Source organism: Elgaria multicarinata, chromosome 12, assembly GCF_023053635.1.
Source record: "Elgaria multicarinata webbii isolate HBS135686 ecotype San Diego chromosome 12, rElgMul1.1.pri, whole genome shotgun sequence".
Taxonomy (NCBI): Eukaryota; Metazoa; Chordata; class Lepidosauria; order Squamata; family Anguidae; genus Elgaria; species Elgaria multicarinata.
In genome coordinates this window covers 37,114,209-37,141,634 of record NC_086182.1, presented here as the reverse complement: position 1 = coordinate 37,141,634, position 27,426 = coordinate 37,114,209, and the positions used below count along the sequence as shown (strand labels likewise).

Here is a 27,426-nt window from a genome sequence, read left to right as displayed (position 1 = left end):
CGCTCCCTAAGTGTGCTGTGCGCCAGCGGAGTGCTTGGCCAAGTGCATTGCCCTCGCCTGATGGGGCAAGGTCAGGTCCTGGGGTTTTCTTATGGTTCTGTGCGTGTGCGTGTGCTGTCTATTTATATGTTTGTATGTAAGTGGGTTTTGTACTATGCATAAGTCTGTAACTTTAAGGTTCTTCATCTTCGTAAACTGCCCAGAGAGCTATTGGGTGGGATAAAAACTAAACGAAGCCGCCCGTGGTGCCCTGAGGCCTGCTAACGCCCCTCCCCCTCTGCTCTTGGCCCAGGGCATCGGATGCTACATGTTCCGCATCGATGACTCGGAGGTGGTGGATGCCACCATGCACGGGAACGCGGCCCGATTCATCAACCACTCATGCGAGCCCAACTGCTACTCCCGAGTCATCAACATTGACGGGCAGAAGCACATCGTCATCTTCGCCATGCGCAAGATCTACCGTGGCGAGGAGCTCACCTACGACTACAAGTTCCCCATTGAAGATGCCAGCAACAAGCTGCCCTGCAACTGTGGTGCCAAGAAATGCCGCCGGTTTCTCAACTGAACGGCCCGGCGTGGTCGGGGCCCTTCGCCTTGAAGCTCGTGCACGCAGCCAGCGGCCAGGGAGCGCCCTCCGAGGCGAGCGGTCGGGCCGAGCAGTTTGCTCAGGCTGGCTGCTCCCCTGGCACCTTGACTCTCACCCAGAAGGGGGGCTGTGCTGTATTGTGTCATAAGGAGACAGGGGGAGGGGGGGGTCAGGCTGCAGCAAGCAAGGGCTGCCCTGAGAGGTGGGGGTGTCCTTTCCAGCCTGCCCTCCCCTCGGGCTCAGACCAAGTGCGGTGGGCCGGTCTCGCTGGCCGGTCTCTGACTTGGGATTCCCGTGCCAGCTATAGAGGCGTCCCTCCAGTGCGGAGAAGCCCCCAGCCCTCCAGGAGGGCTTCCTGGCAGAGGGAGCTGCCTGTCCCACCAGGGGGCCCTCCCTGCTCCTGTATCCACGCTCCGGCTGAAAGTCCGGAGGCACCCAAATAGGAAGCGGACCCCTTCCCAGGCAGCAGGCCCAGGGCCTCGTGCAGGCAGCTTCTGCAGCAGTTGAGAGAGGTTCCTTTTCTCACACTTACCCACAAATTAGGAAAAGACAGCCCTCGTGTGTGGGGCGGGGGGGGGCAGCACTCCTACTGAGCTGCAGTCTGTGGATCTACTGGGTCCGAGAAGATTAGGAAAACTGGATTCCTCAGCCCCCAGCCCAAAGTTGTATCTTGTGCCCGTTCGAAAGCTGGTCCAAGCAGCCAACCCTCCCTCCCTCCCAGCCTCTTCAGTTGCACCCTCTTGAATTACGTCATTGGATTTTACTTGGTTCTGTTTACAGTTTAGTATTTAAGGTTTTGTAAATGTAAATATATTTTGTATATTTTTCTATGAGAAGCACTTCAGAGGGAAGAGCACTTAAGAGACTATTTTTTCAATCGTGGCGTCACCCTAGCTTAAAGGAATCCGTTTCCTAGGATGGGCTTTAGGAGGCTGCCGGCTGGGCCTGCACTCTGATCCTCCCCCTTGAGGTACGGGGGTGGGGGGTGGGGTGGCATTAGGGGCTTTGCTGTTTCCTGGAAGCTGCTTTGGCTGGGATTCCTCGGATTCTGCCCACTCCCGGGGAGATCCGTGGAAACCGCGTGCCGGTGCCCCCTGACATCGAGACCTTGGTCACTCCTTACATGCGAGAGATTCCCCTCCCTCCCTCCCTCCCTCCCTCTTCCAGGGCCAGAGGGGGGTAAACATCCCACTTCCCACCCTGTCACCCCTCAGTAGCTCAGTGTTCCTGGCCTGCTCTGCCTCATGCCGGAATCCCCTTGGCTCTGGCCTGCCTGGGGAGCCTCTGGAAAGCAGCAGGGGATGCAGGCCTGTCTGGAGGGCCGCTTGCTTGCTGCTGCTGCTGCTGCTGCTGCTGCTGCTGCTGCTGCTGCTGCTGCACCAGGTTTCCTCCAGGCCACCAGGCACATTCCCTGCAGAGTCCTCGTGAGCCCCCCTGGCTCTGGCCTGGCGAGGTTGGGCTGGCATTACTAGGCCTCCCTCCCTCCTCTGCCCCAAGCAGGATGTGGGCTTTGGGGAGCTGCCTTTGATAAAGGTGGTGGAACACGTGCAGCAGCCGCCAGCCAGCCAGCCAAGGAGGTCCAGGACATGTGTCCCTTGCTGCTACCAAAGCTCCGTGCCAGCTGCCTGGTCAGAAGAGAATCCGTCCCGTGTCCTCCCCCCACCCCGCACTCCTTCCTGAAGGAAGCTCTCAGCAGGGGCCTGAATGGAGGAGCACAGCACAGCTCAGGGTGAAGCCGGGTGAGGGCTGGAGCTCACAGACGTTTGCTGCTGCTGCTGCTGCTGCTGCTGCTGCTACCCCATTCCTGGCTGCTCACCCGTTCCTGCTGCCACGGCTGCTCTGGCCAGTCAAACTGTCCGTAAGCCAAGGGAAGCCCCGAGTGCCGCCCGCCCCTGGGCTCCTCCCCAAGGGACTTGGGAAGGAGTCAACGGGCAGCTCCGAGCCGCTTGCTGGCAATATGAATGTATCTTTCTAAGAACTGACGGAGATCGTGATCCCTGAGAATACTAAGAGTCAAACCTTTAAGGTGTTTTATTTTTTTAAAGGAAAAGCGGGTCACTGCAAAGGGCTGGGCTGTCACCTTCTCTTCATTTTTCTCCATTGCGAAGCAATACTTTGTGCAGAATCATGTCGATCCCATCCAGAGTGCTGGTCCCTCCCGCACCCCACTCCCCCTGCAAGTTTTTAGAACTATAACTATGGTATATATAGGAACTAATATCGTACTGCACCGTGTCTTGAAGCCTGCCTTTGAATCCTCCTGAAGACGTTAGATACCAGTTGCTCTGATGGCAGGAGAAGCAGCAGCAACCCAGGGCTTTGGGGGGGGGGGGAATTGGCCCCTCCTGCCTCCCCCAAGTGGGGGGGGCAGGAGAGACGCAGGGGGCGGGTGCTGTGCCTGAGCCTGCCTGCCTGCCTGCCCCCTGCATGCACACCCCCAGGAAGCGAGGGGAGCGGGCTGGGCTGCACATTCTCCTGGCCTTCAGTGCTAGCAGCCCAGCCTTGTACAACTGGTTCCTCGCTGCCGCCTCTCCGTCCTCTTGGGCTTCAAGTGGCGGCGGCTGCCGCCGCCAGCTGTGTCATGTGTGCTTTCCTGATATCTCCCCAAGCTCCTGCAGCTTCGCCTCTCCGCCGAGAACCGTGCTTGTGCCGTTCCTTTGGTTCCGCGTAGCCGTCCGTCCTCAATAGCAACAGGTAGTGAATAATTGTCTCAAGCCGTGCAAAAGCTACGCAAACCGGCTTCTGTTCCAGACAAAAAGCAACGTATCATGTAAAACCAATTTCTCTCCTTTTTCTTCTCTCTACTTGTGTTCTTCCAAATGATTTGGGTTTGTTTTGTTCTTGTTTTTCTTTAAAAAGAGGAAATGTGTCTCGTGCTGCATCAGTGTTAATTCCCTGTCGTCACAGGGATGAAGGAAAGTACTTTCAATAGTTCCAGAAATGACTGAAAGACTGAATGTAAAAATAAGTGTATATAGTTGTACAAAAAAAGGAGTTTTTAAACATGTTTATTTTCTATGCACTTTTTTATTTAAGTGATAGTTTAATTAATAAACATGTCAAGTTTATTGCTTCAGGGGATGGCGTTTCATTTATTGATTTGGGCTGGGGGGCTACATAGCTGTCAGAAAGGGATTCCCCTCCCCCCTCCCCGTGGTGCGGTGCACACCTGTCTGCTACCCACAAGGAAGTCATGGCCCCTCAGCACCGCTTCATTGCTACCACACCAGCGATGTTTGTCTGGCTGGCTGCAATTGCCTTCACGCTGCTCCTTTAGAAACAAGGGGGAGCCTTGCGTGGAGAAAACCCTTCTCCACCAGCACTTGCCTTAAAGAGCCCCCCCCCCCGCCGCCGCCGCCGCCGGAGAAGACGGCCTTAGGGGGAGCACCGTAAAGGAGGTGCAGCCGTGGGGCGTGTCTCCAAGGGAGGCTGGGCAAAATTCAGGGCAGCCTGCCTGGAGCTACACACCAGGAGCCTCCCTGAAATCCAGCCGACACAGCGGCTACACTGGCCAAGGAGCAAGTTTGGGGATATCGTTCAGATGGTTTCGTTGCCTTGCCCATAATGCTTTTGGCTGGGTTTTTGTTTTATTTTTGCAGACTGAAAAAGTCCTCTTGAACCTATTTCTGTAAGTGTTTCAAGGGATGGAAAGTCCTTTGGCACGCGGGGTTTGGCTTGGTGACATGACAGCACGGAAGATTATTTGAAGGACCTTAAACACACCCACCAGCAAAGGAAACGAGTGAATGGCACAGGGTTGGCGGACGAAAATCAACCGCATAGGGACCATACGGGTGAGCTTACCTGCTCAGCCTGCCACTTGCCCCTAGACTACCAGGCAATAACTTCAGAGTCTTTTCCTTGCTGGATTCCTTTATTACTAAAGCCTCCTAGAACAGTGACACTCCAAAAATCCTGTAGCAAGGCCCACACCACCAAGTGGCTGAAACAGAGGCCCCGCCCCGGCCTTCGATGAGGACCTGGAGACTAGATTGTAAGCCTATGCGGCAGGGTCTTGCTATTTACTGTGTTATCTGTACAGCACCATGTACATTGATGGTGCTATATAAATAAATAATAATAATAATAATAGCAGCTACAGGCCTCTTAAAGGTATATACATCCACATATCACATCCCCCCTTCTCCATAAAAACAATAACTTTTGTTCAATTAAATCTTAACTCATCAATCTCAGCTCTTCACCACTATCCCATAACATAGTCCTTAAACTTTGCTGGTAGTCTCACTTCTCGCCCACTCCGTGTCCGTTCGATTCCATCTGCTGTTACATCTGACGAACCCTCTTGAACCTATTTCTGTAAGTGTTTCAAGGGATGGAAAGTCCTTTGGCACGCGGGGTTCGGCTTGGTGTCATGACAGCACGGAAGATTATTTGAAGGACCTTAAACACACCCACCAGCAAAGGAAACGAGTGAATGGCACAGGGTTGGCGGACGAAAATCAACCGCAGGGGGTTTTGCCCAAGTTCGTTTGCCCCAAAGGATACACGACGCTTAATTCTATTTGCATGTTCTCGTTCTATGGAGGAGGCGCGTCGCAAGTAGCCAAGCGCGCATTGGAAACGCGGGAGGCAAATCATTCACAGCGCTGATTCAGCACTTGGCGCTTCCTCCCGCTCGAAGCCGCCCTCCCGGCCGTTGCCCGCTCGCCGCCCCGCGGGCCATTGGCCGCTCCGAGGCCAGGCCCGCGGCCACCCGCCCGGAGCGCCTCGCCCGCGCGCTGCCGACATGGCCACAGCCAACGACCGCGCCGTCTTGCGAAGCCTCCTGCACCCCAACGCGCCCTTCGGGGACCTCTCGCCCGAGCCCGAGCCGGAGCCGCGCGCGAGCCGCGAGGAGCAAGGTGCCTGGCGCTCCCTCTCGGGGCCTTCGGGGGCGGGGCCCCTGGAAGCGCTCGGGAGTCAGGAGCAGGACGGAAGGGGGGGAGCGCCCCTGCGGGCTTCGTCGAGGGCCGGGCTGGGGAGCGCGCAGCCAAGCCGGCCTGCCCGGAGCCCGGGGAGCGAGTGGCGCTGGCAGGCCGTCCGGGGTGGGGGGGCCGGAGGGGTCGGCTGGGCCTGGGGCGGCCTTTCTCCTCGGGCGCCCCCAGCTGCTTGCGACCACGGCTGGCTGCCCACGGGCCAGGCCGGCTGCGGCTGGGGCGCGTCGGCGTCCGGGCGGGGGCTCGGCGAAGGCGCCGGCGCGCGCCCGCCGCTCGGCGTCCGCGGCGGCTCAGCCCGCGGCCTGCGGAGCCCAAGAGGGCCGCAGGGCGGTGGGGGCCGGGCCTGGGTGCGGGGCCGCTGAGCGGGCTGCTGGAGCCCCGCGGGCAGTCACGAGCGCCTGCTTCTCCCCGACGGGGTCAGGAGGCGCCTTCGCCCCGGAGCTGCTGGAGCAAGCCCGGCAGCTGGAGATCCAGGGCGTCGCCGCCGCGGAAGCGGGAGACCTGCCGGGGGCCTTGGAGAGCTTCGGCCGAGCCATCCAGCTGCTGCCCGGGCGAGCCTCAGCCTACAACAACCGGGCCCAAGCGCTCCGCCTGCAGGGCGAGGTCGCGGGTGAGTCAGCAGCGGGGTTCGGGGGGGGGGTCCTCGGTCCCGCTCACGCTCTGACCCGGTGAGCAGGAGCGCCGAGTCTGCCTCCGCGTGCGTCTCCTGCAGCTCTGCTTGCCGGAGTGATGGGCAGGGCAGGGCAGGGCATCCCTTTGGCCCCCGCTGCCTGCAGCAGCCCGCCCAGTCCTGAACCGCCCCCGCCCCGCAGGGCAGCTTCTGTGTGACGGGTCCCCCCAGCCCCCCACCTCACCTTCCTTCTCTTTCCCCGCAGGAGCCCTGGAGGACCTGGAGGTGGTGCTGAGGCTGAGCCAGGGGGGTGGCCACGTGGCCTGCCAGGCCTTTGTGCAGCGCGGGCTGATCCGGCGTCTGCGAGGGCAGGACGAGGAGGCGCGCAGGGACTTCGAGCAAGCAGCCCGTCTGGGCAGTTCCTTCGCTCGCCGGCAGCTGGTCCTCCTGAACCCCTACGCGGCCCTCTGCAACCAGATGCTGGCTGAAGTGATGAAGACGCTGCGTGGCCCGGCCGAAGGGCCTCGGCCCAGGGGAGAGGAGCCTCGCTGAGTGCCGTGGCCCAGGGTGGGCCTCCATGGCGGTGACGCCTTCTCCCCTTTCCAGCCACCATGGGTCCCGATCCAATTGCCCCTGGAGCTATGCCCCGGAATAAATGGTGCCAATTCTGCCACTTGCAAAGCCTTGTTTCTCTGACCCACTCAATGGGGAGTGGGGTGATCTGTGGCACCTCGGGCGTCGATGCCGGCACTCGGTCAAGCTCCCCCAGCTCAGCTGCTCCCTGCACAAGAGTGCCTCTGCCCCGCCCTCAAGGGGTGTCCTATATGAACCCCCTGTACTTAATTTATTTTTGAATTTGTACATTTATTTATTACATTTTATACCGCCCAATAGCCGAAGCTCTCTGGGCGGTTTACAAAAATACAACAATAACAAATACACAGAGAGGAAGAGAGAGAGAGAAAGGGGCATAAAAGGGAAAGGGGAAAAACCGAGCCTAACAAAAAACATATCCATACATAATAATAGTACCTTAACTAGGAAAGAAAGAGGGAGGGGAGGATTTGATCCTTCCATTTCAAATATGTACACTGGTATAAGCAGCCCAGGTATTGGGGGGGGGAACCTCCCACGAGAACGACAGCTGTGGGTGGTCTCTCAGATGCACTGAGGGCCGTAAGCGCTTCAGGCCGCTGAGGGGCAGGTGCGGCGCTTCCGCCCTTCCAGGCTTGCAGTGGGACCCTTTCCAGCCAGGCGCTTCGAGGCATGTGCCGGGCGCCCATTCCAGAACCCACCCCCTGCTCCGAGGTGGTTGTGTTGTCCAAACCTGGGGTGGGTCGTTGTGTGGTTAGCAAATCGCACGTGCGCCCAGCGCGTAGAGGCCGCCCGCTCCAGCACCCCACCCTTGCGGGTTCAGGGGCCATGACCGCCTAGGAGCTGGGGCTTTCCCCCAGAATGAGGCTGGCCTGTCGACGCCTGGCAGGTGCCACGAACCCGGCTGCGCATTGAAGCTTACCCAAGCCCCTGGCTGATCACGGCTCTCCGTCCCTTCCCAAGGGAGGCGTTCCCAGCCCCGCCCGCGCCCCCCGCTATCCATCCCTTAAACCCCCCAACAGGGCGATGGCACTGAAACGCGCAGGTTTCAGGGGCTGATGCGTCGCGAACAAGCCCCGGAAGGCTCAGCACCGAGAGCCCGGCATGCGCGGCGCTCCACCAAGGCGCTGGGCCGGAGGAGGCCCCGGCCCAGCGCCGCTGCGCTCTCCCCGAAAGGCGGCGCGCCTGGGCCGGGAGCGCGCGCGCGCCTGGCTGCTCGCGCTGGGCCTCCCCCCCAAAGAATCCAGGCCGGGATTCCGCAGCGGCCGGCGGAGGCGGCGGCCGGCTCGCCCGAGCCGCTCGGTGCCGCAGCGCGGCAGCCCGGACGGGGGCGGCCTGAGCGAGCAGCCCGGCCGGGGCGCGAGGCGCAGCCCCTGAAGGCCGCGCCAAGGGCACCGCGTCTCCCCGGCCGGCCCAGCGGCATGGCGCCCCGAAGCCCGCCGCCCTGGCGGCTGCCGCTGCTGCTGCTGCTGCTGCCGCCGCCGCCCCCCCTCGAAGCGCGGCTCCCGGCGCCAGGTGAGCAGGGGCCGGCGGGGAGGGCGCGGCGTCCCGGGGCCGGGGCGCCGCCCGTGCTGCCTGCGGCTGGGCTCCCGGCAGGCGCGGCGGAGCCCGCGGCCACGATCGACGGGCGGGCGCTGTCGGTCAGCAGCCTGCAGGAGGCCGAGAGCCGCGCCTTCACGTGCCTGGCGGCGGCGCCCAGCCTGGCCTGGTACCTCAACGGGGAGCGGCAGGAGACCAACGACTCCAGCAGGCTGCTGGCCACGGCTGGTGGCGGCGGCGGCGCCTTCGAGGAGAACAGCAGCAGCACCTTCGTGGTGACGGCACGGCGCCTGGACCGCCAGCTCAACTGCTCGGCCACCGACCCGGCCACGGGCCGCGTCGCCAGCGCCTCGGTCCTGCTCAACGTGCAGTGTGAGTGGGGGCGCCGCCGAGGGCAGGCGGGCAGCGGGGACGGAGCGGGGCCCCGCGCCTCAGGCCCGGGAGGCTCTGCCCCCAGGCCCAGAGCCGTCAAGCCAGGGCTCTCTGGACCCGGCCCCAGACAGCCTTCCCGGCTCTGCCCCCAGGCCCACCGCCCCGCTACAGCCGGGGGCTTTGCCTCTCTCCCCTGTAGTTAAGCCCGAAATCGTGAAGATGGATGCCCATTACGAGGAGTCGAGGGAGCCGGGCCTCCTGCTGGTGCTGTTTGTGCTTGTCCAGGCCAACCCTCCTGCCAACATCACCTGGGTGGACCAGGATGGGCAGGTGATGGTGAACACCTCCGCCTTCCTCATAGTGGACACCAAGACCTACCCCTGGCTCACCAACCACACCGTGCAGGTGCAGCTCAGCAGCCTGGCCCAGAACTTCTCCTTCAGCGCTGCCAATGCCGTGGGCATCAGCAACGCCTCCCTTCCGTCGCCCGGTAGGCCTCTGAGCCGTGCCCTGCTTGCCCCCGGGAGAGCCCTGTGCCTCCATAGGCAGCCCAGACTCTCTGGCCGGGGTGGGGGCTGGGGGCTTGTGAGGGCTTCCCAGTGCCGGGTCCCCACTCAGTCTGAAGCTCAGCAGACAGCCCCCCACCCCCACTAGCTGCTGGGAGGGAGGCCCCTTAAGAAGGAAGGGTACTGTGCCCCCACCTCCCCACCGGTGCTCAGCCATTTAGACCAAGACTGTGTCACCAGCAGCCCCCAGCAGCTCACCTGGCCAAAAGTGATGCAGGGCAGTGGCAAAGGTTTCACCACCCACCCACCCACCCACCCCCGCCAGACAGAGTTCAAGGGAGAAGCGTGGGCCATGGCTGCAGAGACCGTGACCCGTGTTCCTGGCTTCCCCAGGTCTCCTGGACACCCGCATCGAGCTGCCCCTCCTGGCACTGGTGGTGGCGAGTGCTGTGGCCCTGGGGACTCTCCTGTCCCTCGGTGCCCTCATCAGCTGTGTGCTCTACCGGAAGGGCAAGAAGGCAGCAGGTAGGAGATGCAGGGGGCAGCAGCTGGCGCCAGGGCTCAGAGTGGCCCACCTTCTAGAGGACTGACCCCATTCTCTTTCTTCTGGCTCCAGGAATTCCTCCACCAGCACCACTGCCTCCAAGGTAACCTCGCAAGCCACAGGCTCCTCTGCTGGTGGGGCCTGGCTTGGGGTAACAGCATGTGGCGGGAGGCTGGGTCCCAAGGCCTCAGCTCACTCATTGCCTTTGCTCTCTCTCACCAGTGACTCCAACAACCTAAAGCCGACAACAGCCCGGCTGCCACGGGCCATTATGTCCCTCCCGTCCAATCTACAGCTCAATGACCTCACACCTGAGTCCAAAGGTGAGTGGCAAAAGGGGGGGGTGAGGGCCTCAGGTGTCAGAGGAGGGGCACCAAGAGGCACTAAGAAGGGTCCCAGCCCCACACCTTTCTCCCCTCCACAGTCAATGTCAGGCCAGATGGCCCTCCAGCAGAGCGGGAAGAAGAGGCCCTCCCAGAGCCGGAAAACCACCTGGCCCTTGCAGGTAGAGGTAGGAGGGGGCTACATCCAAGGCTGGGGGTGGGGGCATGTATGGCCACAGCGCCAGCTGGGCGGAGAGCCTCCCGTTGTTCTGAGAAGTGGCTTCAGCAGCAGGGAAAGGGCAAATTTCTGTATGGAACTCCAGCTCATTGTCCGATGAAACCGATTGGTAGGAGATTCAGAACAGACGGCCGGCCATCCTTCTGCACACAAGCTTAACGCATCTGTGGCATTCACTGCCACAAGGGGATGCGTGGTTTTAAAAAGGGGTCTGGATGAGTTCTCAAAACAGTCTTACGTGGAAGCACTGTGCTGAGGTCGTGTGCCATGGAATGCCAGGCAACAGGGGGCAGTTCTGGGGCTGGGCGGCCTCTTGATCCAGCAGGGCTCCCAACGAACTGGGCAGCCAGGAAGAGGGATGAGGCCCACTCTGCTTACGTTTGCTCCTATGACCCATGGGGAAAGGCCCTGAGGCCCTGGCCCCGGAGCCCTGTGGAGATGCTGTCTGTGCACACTCAAGCCTGCACGTGCAGCCTCCGTCTTGGAAGGATGCTTCACTTTGCTTTCCTTAAAAAGTAGGTGCTGAATTCTGAGACCTGCATGTAACGCAGAGGAGGTGCCTTCTGCAAAGTCACTCCAGTGAGAGAGCAGCAGCTGCTGTGCGTGCAAATGGCCCCGGGTTAATTTCCAAGCAGGACATGGAGAAATGTGCCCAGCACCCTGGAGAGTGCCAAGCAGAGTCGTCAAGCCAGGGCTCTCTGGAGCCGGCCCCCGGCGGCTTTCCAGTCGGTCCGCTTGGCCCCCGACTCTTGCCTCTGCAGGCAGCTCTCCCGGGCCTTTGCCCAGCCGGCCTAAGGGGAGAGCCCCTGGGAGCGTTGGCGTGCCACCTGCCCTCCTGCTTGTCAGTACCCACCCGTGAGCAGCTCTCTCTGGCCCTGCAGGTCTCAGCCCGTTCCCGATGGTTGGATACATTTACAGAGCATCCAGCATGAGCAGCGACGAGATCTGGCTGTGAGGCCCAGTGTCCGTTCCCAGCACCACCAGTGGCTGCAGCAGAGCAAAAGCCACGGACTCTCCGGTGCCTGCAGGATGGGCCCTGCGGGGGAAGTCCTGCTGCCACATCTCTGGGGAAGAATCCTGGGGGACCCTGGCAACAAGCCAAGAGGACGCAAGGCGAGTGCGAACAGCACCCCCTCCCACAGCAAGAGCAGCTGCTTTGTGGCATCTCCGGCAAGCAGTGCTGCCAGGTAGCTTGAGGCCCCTTCCGCACGGCGGGTGCTTGCCTGCGCCTCTCCCCCCCCGCCCAGCCCCTCAAGGGGAGCCTCAATCTGCACGTGGGGCATCGATTGGTCGCTCAGATCAGTAAGAAACCGGAACGGCCTGGTGGGCTGCTTCTGCCGCCTCAGCTGAGACCCGTTGCATTGCCGCTTCTTCTGCACTTTAAAAATAAACGGCTGTGGTTCAAACGCTGCCCGTCTTCTTTCCCCCACCTGGACTCTGGAGAGCAGCTCCTCCTGTGAGGGCATCTGCAGGGCCGAGGGAGGATGGAGCCAAGCCTCCATCCAGAGAACCTGCATATAAAGTGCCGAAGGAGAATAAATCCTAGCAAGTGGGGTCAAGGCCTGCAAGCATGGATTCTGCGGCCCCTGGCCAGCCTTGGCCAGGCCTGGGGAGACGGGCTGCAGCCCAAAGCAGAGGTGCTCCAGGGACAATAGGCTTGGCTGGCAGTTGAAGCCCCCCCCACCCCAGGGTCGGTGGGAGAGTGCGGATTTCACCAGATGCAGCCCTTGATCTTAAGCAATGAACTGTGTGCCTGGTTCCCCCTGGTGTTCCTGCAGTCCTTCAACAGAGAAACATTTCTGGGGCAGGTCTTGCTGACTCGCAGATAAGGTCGAAGCGGCCAACATCGCCAAGAAAGCCCCCGATTGGTTCCAGACCAAATTGGTTCCCTCCCACCACTGGATTCCTGCCCTCAAGCACTTTCTTTCAAGGACACAGTCGTAGTAAGAGCAAAACTTTACTGAAGCCAACGAAGGAGAAGGTGCTGAACGTCTGCCTTCTGGCAGCCTGCCCGGCCAGTCCCCCTGCAGCTGCCGGGGGGCCCTCGCGGCTGCCCCCCCCCGCCTTGGCCTTGTAGCTCCTGCAGCAGCACTCCCCCAACGAGGCCACCACCTCTGGACTCGAGGCAGGTGGTGCTCTTGAGAGGATCCCCTCCTGGGGCAGGTGGCGGTCTCAGGTGAAGCTCAGGAGGTCCGTCTCCCTGGCCTGCGAGGGGGGGTTGGAGGAAGGCCTTGCAGCCGCCTTGCCCTCAGCCAGGGCCTTGAAATGCTGCGGGAGAGAGAGAAGCACGCGTCTCATCCGGCCGCTGCAGGCTCCCCAAAGGGCCAACGGCATGCGGCTGGGACGCGACGCCATCCGGCCTGCCCAGGCTAACCTGGCTGGCGAAGCACGCATCCCGCTTCCCGCTCACCCCCCCGCCCATTGCAGATGGCTGGAGCAGCAGCTCCTCCGAGCCGTGTCTCCTCCTACCTGTGAGTTTTTGAATTCAGAGTATAGCGAGAAGAGGGTGTGCAAGGGCTGGATGTGGCCCTTGTAGACGGGAATGTCCAGAATAGCTGAGGAGGAGGAGAAGAAGCCCACCCCCAAGGAGGAGGCATTCAGCCGGATTCAAACCAACGAAGGAAGCAGCTGCAGGCCCAGCTACATCAGGGCCACGTGTTGGGCACCCAGGAGCACGTCATGTCTGGCCACGGGACCACAGAATCATAGAATAGTAGAGTGGGAAGGGGCCTATAAGGCCATCCAGTCCAATCCCCTGCTCAATGCAGGAATCCACCCTAAAGAGCCAGTCCAGCTCTTCATCCCAAAGAATGCAAGCCTATGTGGCCGGGCATTGCTGTTTTATTCTTTTACTACATACAGCACCGTGTACGTTGATGGTGCTATATAAATAACAATAATAATGATGGGGATGACGACGTCCCTCCACCTCTATCCAGACATTGGCCAGTGCTCAGGCAGGCGCTCTCCCAAGAGAGGCTGGGCCGGGCTTGGCAAGGGCAGGCACGGGCACTCACCACAGACCATGTCCGTGTATTCAGCCAGGCTGCAGTCGATGTCAGCAGTGGGGAGACCCACCTGAAAGGCAGAGAGTGCAGGATCGGGCCTGGCTTCTTCTTACTCTGGAGGCAGCTCTTGGGAGGCCCACAATCACCCTCCCCAACAAGCCTCCACAGAGAGCACCCAGCACAAACCAGTCACGAGGGGAGGGTCAGGCCAAAGGCAGAAGGTGGGGCAGGGCATCCCCCATACCTTTCCCAGTAACTCTTCAAACTCTGGGGACCACTCCTGCATCAGGGTGTCGATGTCAGGCATGGGCCTGCAAGGGGGAAGCACAGGGGGCAGCCTGAGGCCGGGGGCCACCGCTCCATGCGGAGGCTGCTTCTCTGGGGGTGGGGTGGGGGGAGGGGGGCTGTGCAAAGGCTGGCGGAGCCTTGGCCGCCTTTCCCGCCCCGCCCACCGGGGCCGCCGGCGCCCACCTGGCATAGTGGACGGTGGCGGGGGCCTTGCAGCGGTGGAGCTCGCTGATGCTCTCGATCCAGCTGTCGATGGCTTTGGGGTTCTTCTCGGCATTCTCCAGGCTCTTCACTTTCACCTGCTGCTAGAAACAGAAGCCGGAAGCTGCCCCACTTGGCTGCCCCACGTGGACAAGCAGCCCCCCCCCCGGCCTGCCCCCGCCCCGCCCTCACTTACAGCCACGTTGTGCTGCTTGGAGTTTTCCGTCAGCCAGAGGGAGAGCACCGTGGGATCCGACTGCCGGGTCGACGGCTCGTCCAACACCAACAAGCCCAGGTTGTCCGGCTTCCCGTCGGGGCGCGGCACCTGCGAGAAGCAACCCCAGGGGCCCTTCATGGGTGCCCGTTCTGTCGTCTTGGGGCAAGGATCTGCACAAGAGGGTTTCCTCTGGCCAAGACCATGGGCCGCTGCCTGCCCAGGAGGACTCTGCAAAGCAGCCCCTGCAGGAGTGGGAGCAACACTCCGGCCGTGCAGCTGCCTCGCAGGGGGGCGGGGGCGGTGCTGGGTGGCCCTGCCCAGCGAGTGCTGAGCACAAGGGCGCGTCAGAATGAGCACTGCACCTTTAAGAAGGCATCAATGTCTCCAACCGCGGGAATGAAGTCTGGAATGAAAGGCTTCAGCTTGTGCTCCAGGTCGATCATCTGCGAGGAATACCTGAGAAGAAGGCTCTGTGAGCAGTAGCCGGAGGAGGAGGAGGAGGAGGAGGAGAGGGTCTATCCCTGGCATAGCCAGCACCCACCCTCCCCTCCCTCACCTCCGGATGTACTGGAAAAGCTCTTTCACCTCCAGGGAGACCGGCAGGTAGTCGTAATCTGCTGAGTTGTACGCCCTGGGGAAAGAACCAGCGGTGAAGAGGGTTCAGGGGAGGGAGGGAGGGAGGGAGGGGCAAGGGAAGTCCTGCTTCTTAGCATCACCCGTTCTTTTTTTTCTAAGTGATGCTGGCAGCTGCCCCTGGGGGCCGAACAGGAGCCATCCTGCCTGAGGGGAAGGATTCTCCTCCAGACTGCAGCAGAGAAGCAGCTGAAATCCACACACACCCACTGCATGCTGCCATAACGGCCACATTTTTAAAAATCTGCAGGCTAAATAGAACATTTAGGGCCCAATCCTATGCAAAATGCTGGGAGCTGTACGACTTTTTCTCTCTCAAATCAGGTATAGGATTGCGTCCTTAACATCCTGGCTAGTTTGGCCCTGCAGGGCCTGCCAGAGACGGCAAGGCAGGCTGGTTCTCCCAACAAGAGCTTCATGTCGTAGCAAGCGCAGCTCTGCGTCTGATCGGATTTAGTTGCTGTCTCCTACATGTCACAGTTGATAAATACCAATTCAGCAATTTCATGGGGAGAAATTCTGAAGGCCAGCAGAGCCTCACTTGAGAGGTCTGACTTCCTTACTTGGAAGAACAAAGTCTCTGCTATTTAGGCCCGGGTCTCACCAGAAGTAACCTGTCCTTAAGATGCCTAGCTGACGAACCCCAAACAAAAACCCATAACGCATCCCTAAGATCGGTCTGTGTACCAGGACTATGGGAAGTGGCCTCTGCAATATCAGCTGTTAAAAGGCAATCCAGGAATTCACTCATGGCAGCCGTTGAATGGACGGATTCAAAGGGAGATGAGACTAATTCACGAAGGAGAAAACTGTCAAGGGCTGCAAGCCAGGATGACGATATCGTCAAGCCCCGGGCAAGATGCCTCATGAGGGGCAGAGGGCTGCTGTGCTCTTGTCCTGCTTGGGGGCTTCTTCTTGGGGCATCCAGCTGGCCATTGTGGGAACAGACTGCTTGACTAAGTGGGCCTCTGAACTGATCCAACACAGAACTGATCTTTCGCTCTTCGAAGTTTCCACTGTTCCAGAACTAGGGGGCGGAAGGAAGGGCCCCCAAAGCGAGGAATTGCATCAGGGCTGCTTTGTGCAAACGGCATTCCACAGATACGGCACAGCCGGGTCCTGAGGCAGCCCACCGGAGTCAAGCGAGTGTGTCTCGCCCTGCCAGCGCCACTCTGGGCAGACCAAACGGGCCGGCTTGGGACCCCACTTCTGGGAGGGAGGGAGGGAGGGAGGGAGGGCACCCGCTGCGGACCCCCTGCCCCTTCTCCACCAGGCAGCCGAGGCGCCTCTCTGCGGGACAGGGCCAGGCTGCCGCCCTGCCCAGCACATACCCCTCCAGAGGAGCGCCGTGTTCATCGTCGTCGTCGTCGTCGTCAGAGTCTGTTTCCGAGGAATCGTCGTCCTCGTCCTCCACTTCGTTCCCGCTGAATCGCCGCTGGGCCCCCAGTTGGGCGCCCTTCTTCTCCTGCAAGAAGGGAGCAAGCAAGGGGGTGCTGCCTCCAGCATCCTGCGTGCACCAGTGCTGGGGAACATGGGCGGGAGGGTGCTCTTGCACGGTGTCCTGCTTTGTGGCTCCCTGTGTGAACGGAGGGCAAAGGACTCCATGGACCCTGGGTCTGATGCAGCCGCCTCGGGGCTCCTCTCACTTTCTTATGGGGTGGGCGGGGGGGAGGAGCCTCCTGCCCCCCTGCCCCCCCAGCATCAGCCCTGGAGTGGAGCTGCATCCGGGGCTTGGGGCCTGAGCCCACCCACCCGCGCCCTCCTCCCCGGCGCAAAGGGGCATCCGAGGGGGGAGGGGGCAGCGGCGGTACCTTCAGGATCGCCTCGTCGTCGTCGTCGTCCTCGCTGCTGTTCTCGGCCAGGCTCTTGCGGTGGGCGCGCACGGGCCGCGGGCCTGAGGAGGGGCGGGGGGGAAGGAGGGAGGGGGCGTCACGGGGGCCGCCCTGAGCGGAGCCAGCGAGGAGCCCCCCCCCCGACACACACACACACGCACGCACGCACGCACGCCCGGGGAGGGGCAGGGGAGCGCCCACCCCCACCCCCACCGCGACACCGCCCCCATCCCCCATCCCCCATGCCCCATCCCCCCCCCCCCCGCTCACCTGGCTGCGGCGGGCTGGGCGCGTAGAGGCTGGCCACGTCCTCCGTCTCGTTGACGTCCAGGCTCTCGTCGTAAGGCTGGTTCTCCACGATCTGCGTCTGCGGGGGGAGAGCGGCGGAGGCGGAGGGTCGGTCTCCCGCTCGCTCGCTCGGCCCGCGGGGCGAAGGCCGATCCGGCCCGCGGCCTCGCATGAGCGCCCCCTCCCCGGGCCGTACCTGCAGCCCGGTCTCGGGTGGCGGCGGCGGCGGCGGCGGCGGCGGCGCTCCGGCCATGTCACGGTCGGGGCCAAGACGGGCAGGCCTCGGGCGCTCCGTCTCCATGGAGACGGGAGGGCGCGTCGGTGCTCGCGAGATCCCGCCTCGCCTCGCGCGGCTCTGGGGACCCGGGGCGGCGCCCCCTGCCGGCTGGAACGTGGGAGCTGCGTGCGTGCGTGCGTGCGTGCGTGGGCGGGGCCTGGCGGACGGCTGTTCGGACGAGGGGCGGCGCCGAACGTGCGTGCGTGCGTGGCGACGCCGCTTCCGCTTGGGAGACGTGGCTCGGGCCCGCCATCTTGTGTGGCAGCCTCGGCAGGAGAGCCGGACGGGCAACCAGACGCCGCCGCCGCCGCCGCCGCCATGGTGAGTGGTCCGCCCCTCCTCGGCCGCCGCCGCCTCCTTCCCCCCGTGTGTCCCTAGCCGTGGCGGTGCAGCGGGGCCGTGGACAGCCCCAGGAAGGCCGCCCGCCCGCCCTGCCTTCGCCGCCGGCCTCCTGCTCCGTGCAGTCCGCGCCGGCTCTGGTGCGCGGCGGGGCCCGGGGGCGGCAGCGGCCTTGCGCGGGGCCTGGAAGGGTCGGGCTGCCCTTGCGGCGGGGGGGCGCATTCCCCGGCCCCGCGGGCGCCGCCCTCTCGCCCTTCTCCGGGCCCCTGGCAGAGGAACGGGCGGGTGGGCGAGCGGGCGGGCGAGGAAGCCCGCAGGGGCCCAACGGAGGGCCGCGCCGCGCTCCTGCCCTCCTCCTCCCGCGGGGGCGAGGCCAGGCCTGGTCCCGTTACTTCGCCGAGCTCCATCGCAGTCAACCGATGGCCCCCAGCGACGCCGCCAGCCGGCCGCTCGCTGGGCCCGGGAGAAGGGGCTGGCTCGGCCGCCGCCTTTCCGATTGAGCCCGGCCCTACCGGTGCCTGTGCCGCGACCGACCCCAGCTCACGCAGGCTTGCTTAGGGGGGCAGTGCGGCGTAGTGGCTGGAGTGGCGGACTGGGAGACGGGAGGTCCGGGCTCTAGCCCCCACTGAGCCATGGAAGCTCCCCGGGTGAGCCTTGGGCCGCTCACCGACTCTCAGCCTAACCCCGCCTCGCAGAGTGGCCGTTGTGAGGATACTATGGGGAGGAGGAGGAAGAAGAGGGTTTCGTTCTCCACCTTGGCTTCATCCGAGAGAGAGAGAGAGAGAGAGAGGAAGGCGTTATTGCGGGGTGTGTGTGTGTGTGGGGGGGAGTCTTCTCAGGCCAACTTGCTTGGGGTTACCTGCCTGTGACTCTGTGGTGTTCCCCACACACGCACGCTCTGTGCCTGGGTTGTTATTTACCCAGATTGTGTGTGTGTCTCCTCCCAGCAGCGTTGTGAGGTGGGCCCGGCTGGCAGGGGTGTAAACCCGGCTCCCCGTTGCCTGAGCCCGGTGTCCCTCTCGGAGTGCCTGGAAGCCCTGTGAGTGCTGGGCCTCAGAGGTGGCTGCGTGGAGGGCCGGGCACTAAACTTTGCTCCCTGTGCTCAAGACTCCTGCTCTTCTCCGTGGCTCGGAGGGCCTTTGCTCACTCAGCCCAGGCTGAGCCACCAGCTGCAACAACTGAATTGCGTCTCAGAGCTGTGCTGGGCTACCGCAACACGCTGTCCGTGGGGCTGCCTTTGAAGAGGCTTCAGCTAGTGCCAAATGCAGCGGCCGAGTTGTTGGTGGAGTCCAGATGTGCCGATTTTACACCAAGTGTCCCGGCTGCCTGTTTGCTTCTGTGCCCAATTCAAAGTGCTTCAAATGGCTTGGGGGTGAAGTTACTTAAAGGGCCGGCTGTGCCCATCTGAACCTGTTCAAGGGTGATCAGCAGCAGAAGCGTGGCTTGAGTGCTCACCAAGAGGTCAGGCTGGCAGGCACCAGAGAGACGGGCTTCTCAAGAGTGGCCCCAGCGTGGTGGCGTTCCCTTGGGGGGATATGTTGAGCCTCTTCTTTTTGAGTGCGCTTTGAGAACGTGGCTGTTTGACTTAGTTTTAGAAGAGAGGCGGCTTCTAAATTTGTTCTGCAAATAAGACCGAGAAAGGTGGCTGAGAGAATCCTTGTTTCCATAGGTGCTCTTGGCTGCTGCCGTCTGCACAAAAGCCGGGAAGGCGATTGTCTCACGCCAGTTTGTGGAGATGACCCGGACTCGTATTGAGGGGCTCCTGGCAGCCTTCCCCAAGCTCATGAACACTGGGAAGCAGCACACGTTTGTGGAGACGGAGAGCGTGCGGTATGTCTACCAGCCAATGGAGAAGCTGTACATGGTGCTGATCACCACCAAAAACAGCAACATCCTGGAGGACCTTGAAACTCTCCGGCTCTTCTCTCGAGTGGTAAGGGTCCTGCTCCAAACTTGTTTGCTGAATGTGTCTCGTATCCCGAAGCAAGGTTGGGGGGCGGCTTGGCAGCTGTACTGCAGGGGGTTGTTTGGGTAACAAGACAAAGCTGAAGCGCTTTGAACAGCACCGTCCAATTTCCACTCCTCTCTTTCTTTCGTGACTTTGATGTGCTTCGCTCATTGAGGTTTTGGTGGGGGATGAAGGGTTGATCTGCAGGAGGAAGATGAAGCCGGGGGAGGGGTGGGAGGGGCTTTCTCTCACCCCCCACCCCCGGTAAGTCTGGAGAACTGGTTGTCCTTGATGCAGGCCTCTTAGTTGGTCTCCGGATCAGTGAAATCCAACTGAAACCCTTGTGGGACTCGCTTGAGGAGAGTTAATTAAGGTGCCTTCTTCTTCCCTGGCTCCATCCAGATCCCTGAGTACTGTAGAGCACTGGAAGAGAATGAAATCTCTGAACATTGCTTTGATCTAATATTCGCCTTTGATGAGATTGTTGCACTTGGCTACCGGGAGAACGTCAACCTGGCCCAGATCCGCACTTTTACAGAGATGGACTCTCACGAGGAGAAAGTCTTCAGAGCTGTCCGTGAGGTAGGACAAAGGCTCTCCTCCGAGGTCCTCCCTTGGAGCGCTGCCAGCCGTGGTCAAGGCCATCAGCATCTTGCTTTGCACTTATTTTAAGAACCGCTGGGTCATCTCTCTGTGTGTGTGCGTCTCCTGTTTAGACACAAGAGCGTGAGGCCAAGGCTGAGATGCGCCGGAAAGCCAAGGAGCTGCAGCAAGCGCGCAGGGATGCTGAGCGCCGGGGCACCAAAGCACCGGGCTTCGGTGGCTTTGGCAGCTCAGCTGTGTCGGGAGGAACCACGGCTGCCATGATCACTGAAACCATCATTGAGACCGAGAAGCCCAAAGTGACTCCATTACCAACCAGGTAGAAAGTCTCCCTTGCTGGAGTGGGCTCATAGCTAGGGCGGGGGGGGGGGGGGGCATTGCCAGGGGGTTTGCTTGCTGGTGTGAATCAGGGCCCCCAGCAAACGTCGCTGCACTCTGGTTCCCGTGAGCGGCTGCCTTCAGGAGAGGGGGAGTTCTGGGCCTCCTTCCCACCGGAGACATTGCCCCAGCCTGAATCAGTTTACTAATTTTAGGAGGCTTTGTTAGAAGTTGAACGACATGCTCCCTACCTGAAGGGCGTCACAGGCATCGTGCAGGCAAAATGATCTCTGCCTTTGACTTGCCGGGAACGTGCTTTTCCTTGTTGAGTGGGCAACTTGGGCTGATGGGGAAGGGAGCAGCAGCACCTTGTTCCCTCCGTGGCTTCTTGCCATCACCAAAGGGCTGTGCTTCATTCCGTCCGCTAGGCCGTCTGGTTCAAACAAGGCACTCAAACTTGGCGCAAAGGGGAAAGAAGTGGACAATTTTGTGGATAAGCTAAAGTCTGAAGGAGAAAATATTGTTTCCTCTTCTGCCGGCAAGCGTTCCTCGGATGCCGCCACCATTCTCGCTCCGCCCATTAACATGGAGAGGTAGGTGTTTGTGTTCTGCCATGGGAAAGGAGAGCGCTCCACCCTGGGCGGCTTTGGAACGGCTTCCAGGCCTTCCGGTGATCCAACCTGAACCTTTCCCTTGTGGGGGAGGGCTGGGCACCATTTTGCTTTCCTGGGAATTGGCACCATTTGGGGGCTCTCAAGCAGGTCCTCGGTGGGCACCCTTGGTTCCATGTACGGGGAGATTTCTAGTGCCTCTTTGGGGGTGAAGGTACCTGCTCGTCACAGGAGACACTGCGGATGCTGTCCTGAAGGACGAGAGAAGCAGGGGGGCTGGGAAGAGCAGCAAACTGAAGCAAGGCCAGGCCTCCATGTGGCGAGAATCCCAATGGGGCCCTTGCAGGGGGGGGCACGCTGTACCATGCATGGATCTGGAATCTCCCCGCTGCCTCGGTGAGAACGGAGGAGAAGGAGCTGCGGGGGCTGCTGTGCACTGGTGACAGAGGCACTCTCCTCTACAGCGTGCACATGAAGATAGAGGAGAAGATCTCGCTGACCTGTGGCCGGGACGGGGGGCTGCAGAACATGGAGCTGCATGGCATGATCATGCTGCGCGTCTTGGAGGAAAAGTTTGCCCGGATCCGCATCCACATCGAGAACGAGGACAAGAAGGGGGTGCAGCTCCAGGTAGGCCGTGGGCGTCGCTGCCTCCGTAAACAGGTGCTGCAGGCAAGGGGGGGCAGAAGGGGAGGGACCGCTTTCCGCTACATGTAGTAGGTGGCGAGGGGGGGGCGTTAAAGTCAGCACGGGGGCCTGCTTGGCTGAACTGGGCTTGGTCCTGCCTCCGTGGGCTCAACCGTTCTCCCTGCTCCCCTGCACATGGGGAGATTCCCAGCCTCTCTGTATTAGGCTGGGGTTCTGCTTTCTAGGTTTGGGCTGGTGGTCTGAGGAGGGACCCTGTGAGCTTGCTCATCCCCCCTCCCTCCCCCTACCGACAACGTCTTGGAGCTCCAAGTCAGCTGGCTTGGAGGAGGAGGTCTCTCTTAGCTGGCTTTCCTGCCTGACCAGGAGAAAGCAGATCGTCAGTCTGGAACTCTGAGTGGGGCAACGCTTGACTTCCGTCATCCCCAGCTTAGCCTGTGCTTCCCTGTTTTCTCCTCAGACTCACCCCAATGTTGATAAGAAGCTTTTTACATCGGAGTCTCTGATTGGCCTGAAGAATCCAGAGAAGTCTTTTCCCATCAATAGCGATGTGGGTGTGCTGAAATGGCGGCTGCAGACTACAGAGGAATCTTTCATTCCATTGACAAGTGAGTGTAGTAGTAGGGTGACAGATGGGACAAGGCAGGAATTTGCCACATTTTCAGGGTGGTGGGATGGGGGTAGAGCCGGACATGGGTTCCTTGCCATGGCCCATTTGCAGGGGCTTTTTCTAGGGCCCCCCTCGGGAGAGCCCTTTGCTGGGATGCAGTCATGTGACCAACGGGGGATGCCTCTTTGCTTTAGTTAATTGCTGGCCGTCGGAGAGCGGCAGCGGCTGTGATGTCAACATCGAGTACGAGCTGCAGGAGGAGGGCCTAGAGTTAAATGACGTGGCGATCGCCATCCCCTTGCCGTGAGTAGCTGCCCCCCACACACACACCTCCCGAGCCCCAGCCCCCCCCCCCCCCCCGCCAGCACGGCGCACCCTGAGGCAGGCCGGGGCTAAGTTATCGCTGTGTCCGTAGGCCTGGCGTGGGGGCTCCCGTGATCGGGGAGATCGATGGGGAATATCGCCACGACAGCCGGAGAAACCTCCTGGAGTGGTGCTTGCCTGTGATCGATGCCAAAAACAAGAGCGGCAGCCTGGAGTTCAGCATTGCCGGGCAGCCGAACGACTTCTTCCCCGTCCATGTCTCCTTCGTGTCCAAGAAGAACTATTGCAACATCCAGGTGAGCCCTGGGGGGAGAGTGGGGGGAGCACGGCTGGGGCTCCAGTGGGGCGCCTGGCCCCTTTCTCCTGCCTTCCCTTCCGGAGACGACCTTCTTCAGGCCTCTCTCCCCACCAGTATGTGAGCAGGGCTGCACGGCTCTGCTTGCTGTGGCAAGTAGCGCACCGCTATCTGGCAAGGCCAGCGAGAAGCCAGCCTTGGGGCCCTCCGCAGTCAGGCAGTTCCAGAGCTGGGAGAGACGGCTGGGGGTGGTTTGCCGGCTGAGCCATCAAGGGGCCCAGGCCCCCCAGCAACCTCCCCCAACAGAGCCTTTTCTCCTTTGGAGCCAAGATGGCCAGGGAGGGCAGGGGGTGTCTCCAGCTGGAGAGGGGCAGGCTGCCTCCTGCACACCAAGGAGGGGCTTCACCCCTGGCCTCTGCTACTTCTACCCCAGGGCCGCCCCTCTGCCTGAGGCCTCCTGTGGGAGGACACGTGGTCACAGAGTAGTTGCACTTGTCCTTCCCTAGTCTGTCACACTGCTTCCTCAAAGCGCTTCTTGCATTTTCAGGGGTGGGGGAGTCTTTCTTTTTGTGTTTGGAGGTGGGGGGGAGCGGTGCAGGGTCGCAGCCACGTGCTGTGGAGTCTTGAGGCCTGTGCCGCAACGCGATTTGACCAGCAGCAGCACGCTTCTCCCCAGCTGACCTTTGTGGCTCTCACTCTCTCTCTCTCTTTCTGCAGGTTATCAAAGTGACCCAGGTCGATGGGAACAGCCCTGTCAGGTTCTCTACAGAGACCACCTTCCTCGTGGACAAGTACGAGATCCTGTAGCCCCCACTGCAGAGAAGCGGCAAGCAAGACTGAGGCCGTGGCCTCTTGGGACAGGGCTGCAGCCTTTCTGCATCCGGGGATACTGACATGTTAGTTCGCCCACCGACATTTCCGAGGTCACAGCCATTCCGGCAGGGAGAGACTGCTTGCTTCTCTGGCACAGCCGGGCCCGACCAGGCAGCCGCCACCGCCACCTCCCATCTTCTTAGGCACGCTCCTTCTGTGCTTTAATTCACAGTGGGTGCCTCCCTCCTCTCCCCTCCCCCCTCCCTCCTCCCCCCCACAAGCAGACACACACTCCCCCACCCAGGGCATCCTCCTTGTTAATGGCCACTTATTTTGAGGGGTGGGGTGGTGGCTCTTGCACCCAGCATCAGTCAGGGGAGACCAGCTGGGATCCCTAGCAAGCTCTAGTGCAGCAGGGAAGCGCCCGCCCGCCCCTTTGCCAATGCATCTGGCGCCCTGGGTGGGTGTTCTGCGGGGGAAGCCTCCGTGCTTGTGCAGCTCCTTTCTGGCCTGGTCCGGCTCTGGGCTCTTGCCCGAAGGCGCCTCCTTTCTGCCCTTGAAGCTGCTGCCCACCCAGAGGAGCACCTGACGACTGTCTCCGGCCCTTCCTGCCTGGGGGAGTCCCTTGAAATCCCCATCACTGGAGAGGGATAGAAGTAGCCTTTGGCATGTGCCAGTTGTGCCCACCTGCTAAAGAAGTCACCAGCCTCTCCCACATTGCCTCATCGCTGGCGTGGCCCTTTCCAAAGTGTCCTGTGGATGGGGTGGGGGGGCGAGCCCTGTACCGTAGCTAGTAGTTTGCTGATCTCAGCTGTGTTCGAGAGTTGTCTGTCTGGTTTTTAAAATGGAGTTAAGTTTAGTTCCAACATCAAATGAGTTTTTTCTCCCCTTTAAATTACATTTGGAGAGGGGGCGATATTTAAATAAGGTTTTGTAACCCTGTAAAATAATGAGCTAGGGTCTATAACACATTCCAGTGTACACAAAGAACCCCCCTGCCCCAGAATCCAATAAAGAGTATTCTAAAAGGAGATGCGTGGAGCGGTTTAGCTACCTGCAGAGCTCAGGGGCGGGGTCTTACCTTGCAGCTAATGTTATGAGAGGGCTGGGGGCTAAATACAAGGCAGGCCCCCAGGGGAGCTTGATGCGTTTTGGCTGGTGGGCAGCTCAGCAGTGTGGGGGGGTGAGAGAGGGGGTGGGGCTTGAGGCAGAGAGATTGGGGTGGGGGGGTGGAAGAGAGAACAGTTCGAGACTTCGGCTGTGTGAGCAGCAGCAATGGTCTCCCAGCTCCCTAGCTGAACGGGATGCACACCCTGCCCTGAATCTGCCGTGGCTGTGGCCATCGTCCCGAGTGGCTGCCCGGTGACAATTGTAGAGTAGAAAGAAGAGACGGAGCTGCCACGGCCATGCAAGGGCCCCCACGCCGTGGCCTGACAACTTCAGGCTGTCTTTCAGGAAGCGGCTTCCTAGCTCTTCTTGTATGGTGGGGGAGGGGGAGCGCTGTAAAAGAGCCAGGTTTGCATGTGAAAGTGTAGGACGTGGACCTTCCTGCGTTCTTCCTTCTTATTCCACCCTCATATGCGGTATCTAAGCAAAACCCAATGTCTGACCTGCATAGAAATGTATGTGGAGTACAAGGGAGTTGCCTCAGGTGCAGCCTTTGATGCTGTGTGAAGCACCAAAGCCCCCCACCTTGCAGGCAGAAGGTCCAGGGATGGTCTCTGGCAGCAGTTCCAGGTAGGGCTGGGGAAAGACCCCCCCCCATGCCTGAAACGCTCCTGCGGTGGTGGACTACTGGTGCCCTCCATGTTTTGGAATCTAACTTCTATCGGCCCGAGCCAACAGGGCCGTCATCTGGGAGTCTAGGAGTTTGATTTATGTATTATATTTCTATACCACCAATAGCCAAACTTCTCTGGGTGTTCCTCAAAAAATAAAACCATACAATACGACATGAAAAAACGTAATACAGAATCCTTAAAAGTTTATAGTGGAATCAAACGAGAAAAAGCCTGCAGGAGAGTAAAGATCTAAAAACAATCACACACTGAAAAGCAAAACGGTGACTAAAAAGCCTGAGGAAATTCGAAGGGCATCTGCTGGTGCCAAAAAGACTGCAACGTAGGCACCAGTCAAGCCTCCGGAGGGTTTCCCACAATCGTGGGGCCCCCTGTGTCCAAGGACTTTAGGGCTCTGGAAGTGAAGGCCAGCACTTCGAATTGGGCTCCGAAACAGATGAGAAGCCAGTATAGATCACAAAGCAGGTTGGGCACAATATGTCAACTAGCCCCTCTTAGCAGAAGAAGAGCCCTGATGCTGGGTCAGACCGAGGGTCCGTCTAGTCCACCATTCTGTCCACACAGTGGCCAAACAGCTGTCGACCAGGGCCCAACAATTTTGTTGCCTTATTTTGGGTCAGCTGAAGTTTTTGGGTGGCTGTCCAAAATATCGGAGGGTGCCAGCTTGCCTTTATTTGCCCTGGAGCGCTCCTGTCAGATGGACCTAGTTTCCTCAAGCTCTGAGCGGTGCTGCTGTCCTGACAGGTTCTGGTGCAGAATTGCTGCTATGTGCCACCCTTCTCGGGGACTAGCATCTGCGAGGCACAGCAAGTGCCACATAGCACACTTCAGCGCCTTGTGGCTGGATTACCCCAGCTCTCTTCAGGTTCTTCACTCTCCAGCATAAGGTGGAAACAGGTAAAGTCAGCACCTCACCTGTATCCAGTAGAGCAGAAAGAGTCGGATGCAGCCAAGCCAGGTGGGTTGGGCCCAGATCGAAGGCTTGCACGCTGAAAGCCCCGCGGGGACAACTTCCTGCTGGAATCTGCGCTGCATTTGAATGCATGCGGACCAGTGGTGCTGGCTCCCCGTTTCTCCACTTCTCCCATCTTCACAGACCGTGGAGGGCGGATGCCCCTCCCTCCCTCTGCCTGCTGTGGGTCATCTTTTTTTAAGTGGAACTGAGGTGACTTTGAAAAGGGATGGCCAGTGGGAAAAACTCCCCCCTTACTCTGGATGATGCAATGTTTGGCTATAATTAGGTTGTTTTTTGAGTGAGCAAATTTGTTTTAGCTGGGAAGTGTTTGAGATTCTTTGGCGTGCTCTTTCTTGGGAGTGGGACCCGGCTCCTTGGCTGGACTAGGTGGGCGTAGCAGGAAGGCTGTTCGCGCCCCCTGGCAGATGGGCAGGCTACGCATTCCTGCCTGCTTGCTCTCTAGGAACACGGACGCTGGTAGCTGTGCTGTTGGGTCCCTTTCCTGGAAGGCCTGCTGAGGCTGCTGCTGCTGCCACCTCATGTTCCTGATGTCTCTGGTATACACAGCTGTGCAGCCTGTTGTGTAACAAAGAGCGTGGGGGTGATGGGTTCCAGATGTGGCTGTGTGTCCAGACTGTGGGAAATGGGGGGGTGCTGCTGCGTTGCGCTGGACGTCATTCTGCTGCTGGCTTAGCGTGCTTGCTGGGGGCTGGAGATCAGGCCTCGCCCGGCTCTGCAGCTGCTTCTCCTGCTGGGCCCACGATGTGCCTCTTCACTGCACAGCAGCAGCAGCAGCAGCAGCGGGTCTGGGCTGCCCTGGCCACCCCAGGCCCATGACTCAGGGCAAGGAACAGGGCCAGGAAAATTCCCCACGTTGCCTTTGGCCCTGCTTCTGCGTCTTGGCGCATTCCAGTTCCCATCCCTCCCACGTTTCTCCCCAGAAGTTTCTTCCCAAATCACTCAGCATGAGATGGGCCAGGCAGAGCTGTTGTGATCATGAGGGGTGGGTGAGGGGTGGCGACTACTTGCTGCTACCCGTTTTCTATAGCCAAGAGCCACCAAAAGCACCTGTTGTGGGGGTGTTTGCCTAGCTTTAGTGGAAGGCAGAAGGGTGGGCAGGCAGGCAGGCAGGCATGGCTCTTGAGCAGGGTCAGGAGCAAGCGACTA

General features: G+C 60.6%; 5 protein-coding genes across 7 annotated transcripts in view; 4 read left to right on the top strand and 1 right to left on the bottom strand.

Annotated features, from left to right (window-relative positions):
• Window positions 1–3,657, top strand: part of KMT2A (lysine methyltransferase 2A) — a 53,313-nt gene extending 49,656 nt beyond the window's left edge. For both annotated transcript variants that reach the window (XM_063139318.1, XM_063139317.1), the window contains exon 36: window positions 293–3,657. In XM_063139318.1, the coding sequence (XP_062995388.1) occupies window positions 293–568 (276 nt within the window). In that variant the 3' untranslated portion in view covers window positions 569–3,657. The remainder of the gene's footprint in view (window positions 1–292) is intronic.
• A 1,682-nt stretch (window positions 3,658–5,339) lies between these two features.
• On the top strand, window positions 5,340–6,812 carry TTC36 (tetratricopeptide repeat domain 36). Its single transcript, XM_063139064.1, has 3 exons — window positions 5,340–5,454; window positions 5,951–6,139; window positions 6,405–6,812. Exons 1-3 carry the CDS (start codon window positions 5,340–5,342, stop codon window positions 6,689–6,691), a joined length of 591 nt encoding a protein of 196 aa, XP_062995134.1. The 3' UTR covers window positions 6,692–6,812.
• Window positions 6,813–7,791: 979 nt separating this feature from the next.
• Window positions 7,792–11,644, top strand: TMEM25 (transmembrane protein 25). Its single transcript, XM_063139030.1, has 7 exons — window positions 7,792–8,644; window positions 8,844–9,134; window positions 9,544–9,675; window positions 9,767–9,797; window positions 9,917–10,017; window positions 10,119–10,205; window positions 11,137–11,644. The coding sequence occupies exons 1-7, from the start codon at window positions 7,792–7,794 to the stop codon at window positions 11,208–11,210; spliced, it is 1,569 nt and encodes a 522-aa protein (XP_062995100.1). The 3' UTR covers window positions 11,211–11,644.
• A 552-nt stretch (window positions 11,645–12,196) lies between these two features.
• On the bottom strand, window positions 12,197–17,038 carry IFT46 (intraflagellar transport 46). 2 transcript variants are annotated; one of them, XM_063138897.1, is made up of 12 exons: window positions 16,919–17,038; window positions 16,705–16,801; window positions 16,414–16,496; window positions 15,934–16,067; window positions 14,526–14,600; window positions 14,332–14,425; window positions 13,949–14,077; window positions 13,735–13,856; window positions 13,508–13,574; window positions 13,273–13,333; window positions 12,725–12,810; window positions 12,197–12,523 (listed from the first exon to the last, which is right to left on the bottom strand). In XM_063138897.1, exons 1-12 carry the CDS (start codon window positions 17,021–17,023, stop codon window positions 12,428–12,430), a joined length of 1,149 nt encoding a protein of 382 aa, XP_062994967.1. In that variant the 5' UTR covers window positions 17,024–17,038; the 3' UTR covers window positions 12,197–12,427. The 2 variants fall into 2 exon arrangements, with proteins under 2 accessions (XP_062994967.1, XP_062994968.1); XM_063138898.1 differs by having other exon boundaries at window positions 13,735–13,853.
• Window positions 17,039–17,219: 181 nt separating this feature from the next.
• ARCN1 (archain 1) lies at window positions 17,220–24,536 on the top strand. Its single transcript, XM_063139016.1, has 10 exons — window positions 17,220–17,320; window positions 19,008–19,271; window positions 19,689–19,868; window positions 20,003–20,208; window positions 20,636–20,800; window positions 21,283–21,448; window positions 21,924–22,071; window positions 22,268–22,376; window positions 22,489–22,693; window positions 23,410–24,536. Exons 1-10 carry the CDS (start codon window positions 17,318–17,320, stop codon window positions 23,497–23,499), a joined length of 1,536 nt encoding a protein of 511 aa, XP_062995086.1. The 5' UTR covers window positions 17,220–17,317; the 3' UTR covers window positions 23,500–24,536.
• The last annotated feature ends 2,890 nt before the right edge of the window (window positions 24,537–27,426 follow it).

Bases quoted from the DNA above. Each gene is read 5' to 3' on its own strand.
- TTC36 (XM_063139064.1), top strand. From the start codon at position 5,340: ATGGCCACAGCCAACGACCGCGCCGTCTTGCGAAGCCTCCTGCACCCC. The intron at 5,455-5,950 runs GTGCCTGGCGCT...CGACGGGGTCAG, and splicing joins CGCGAGCCGCGAGGAGCAAG to GAGGCGCCTTCGCCCCGGAG. The intron at 6,140-6,404 runs GTGAGTCAGCAG...CTTTCCCCGCAG, and splicing joins CCTGCAGGGCGAGGTCGCGG to GAGCCCTGGAGGACCTGGAG.
- TMEM25 (XM_063139030.1), top strand. From the start codon at position 7,792: ATGCGTCGCGAACAAGCCCCGGAAGGCTCAGCACCGAGAGCCCGGCAT. The intron at 8,645-8,843 runs GTGAGTGGGGGC...TCTCCCCTGTAG, and splicing joins GGTCCTGCTCAACGTGCAGT to TTAAGCCCGAAATCGTGAAG. The intron at 10,018-10,118 runs GTGAGTGGCAAA...TCCCCTCCACAG, and splicing joins CCTCACACCTGAGTCCAAAG to TCAATGTCAGGCCAGATGGC.
- IFT46 (XM_063138897.1), bottom strand. From the start codon at position 17,023: ATGGAGACGGAGCGCCCGAGGCCTGCCCGTCTTGGCCCCGACCGTGAC. The intron at 13,857-13,948 runs GTAAGTGAGGGC...TTCTGTTTCTAG, and splicing joins CCAAGCAGCACAACGTGGCT to CAGCAGGTGAAAGTGAAGAG. The intron at 13,575-13,734 runs GTGGGCGCCGGC...TCCCCCTTGCAG, and splicing joins GCCACCGTCCACTATGCCAG to GCCCATGCCTGACATCGACA.
- ARCN1 (XM_063139016.1), top strand. The intron at 19,272-19,688 runs GTAAGGGTCCTG...GGCTCCATCCAG, and splicing joins TCCGGCTCTTCTCTCGAGTG to ATCCCTGAGTACTGTAGAGC. The intron at 22,377-22,488 runs GTGAGTAGCTGC...CTGTGTCCGTAG, and splicing joins GCGATCGCCATCCCCTTGCC to GCCTGGCGTGGGGGCTCCCG.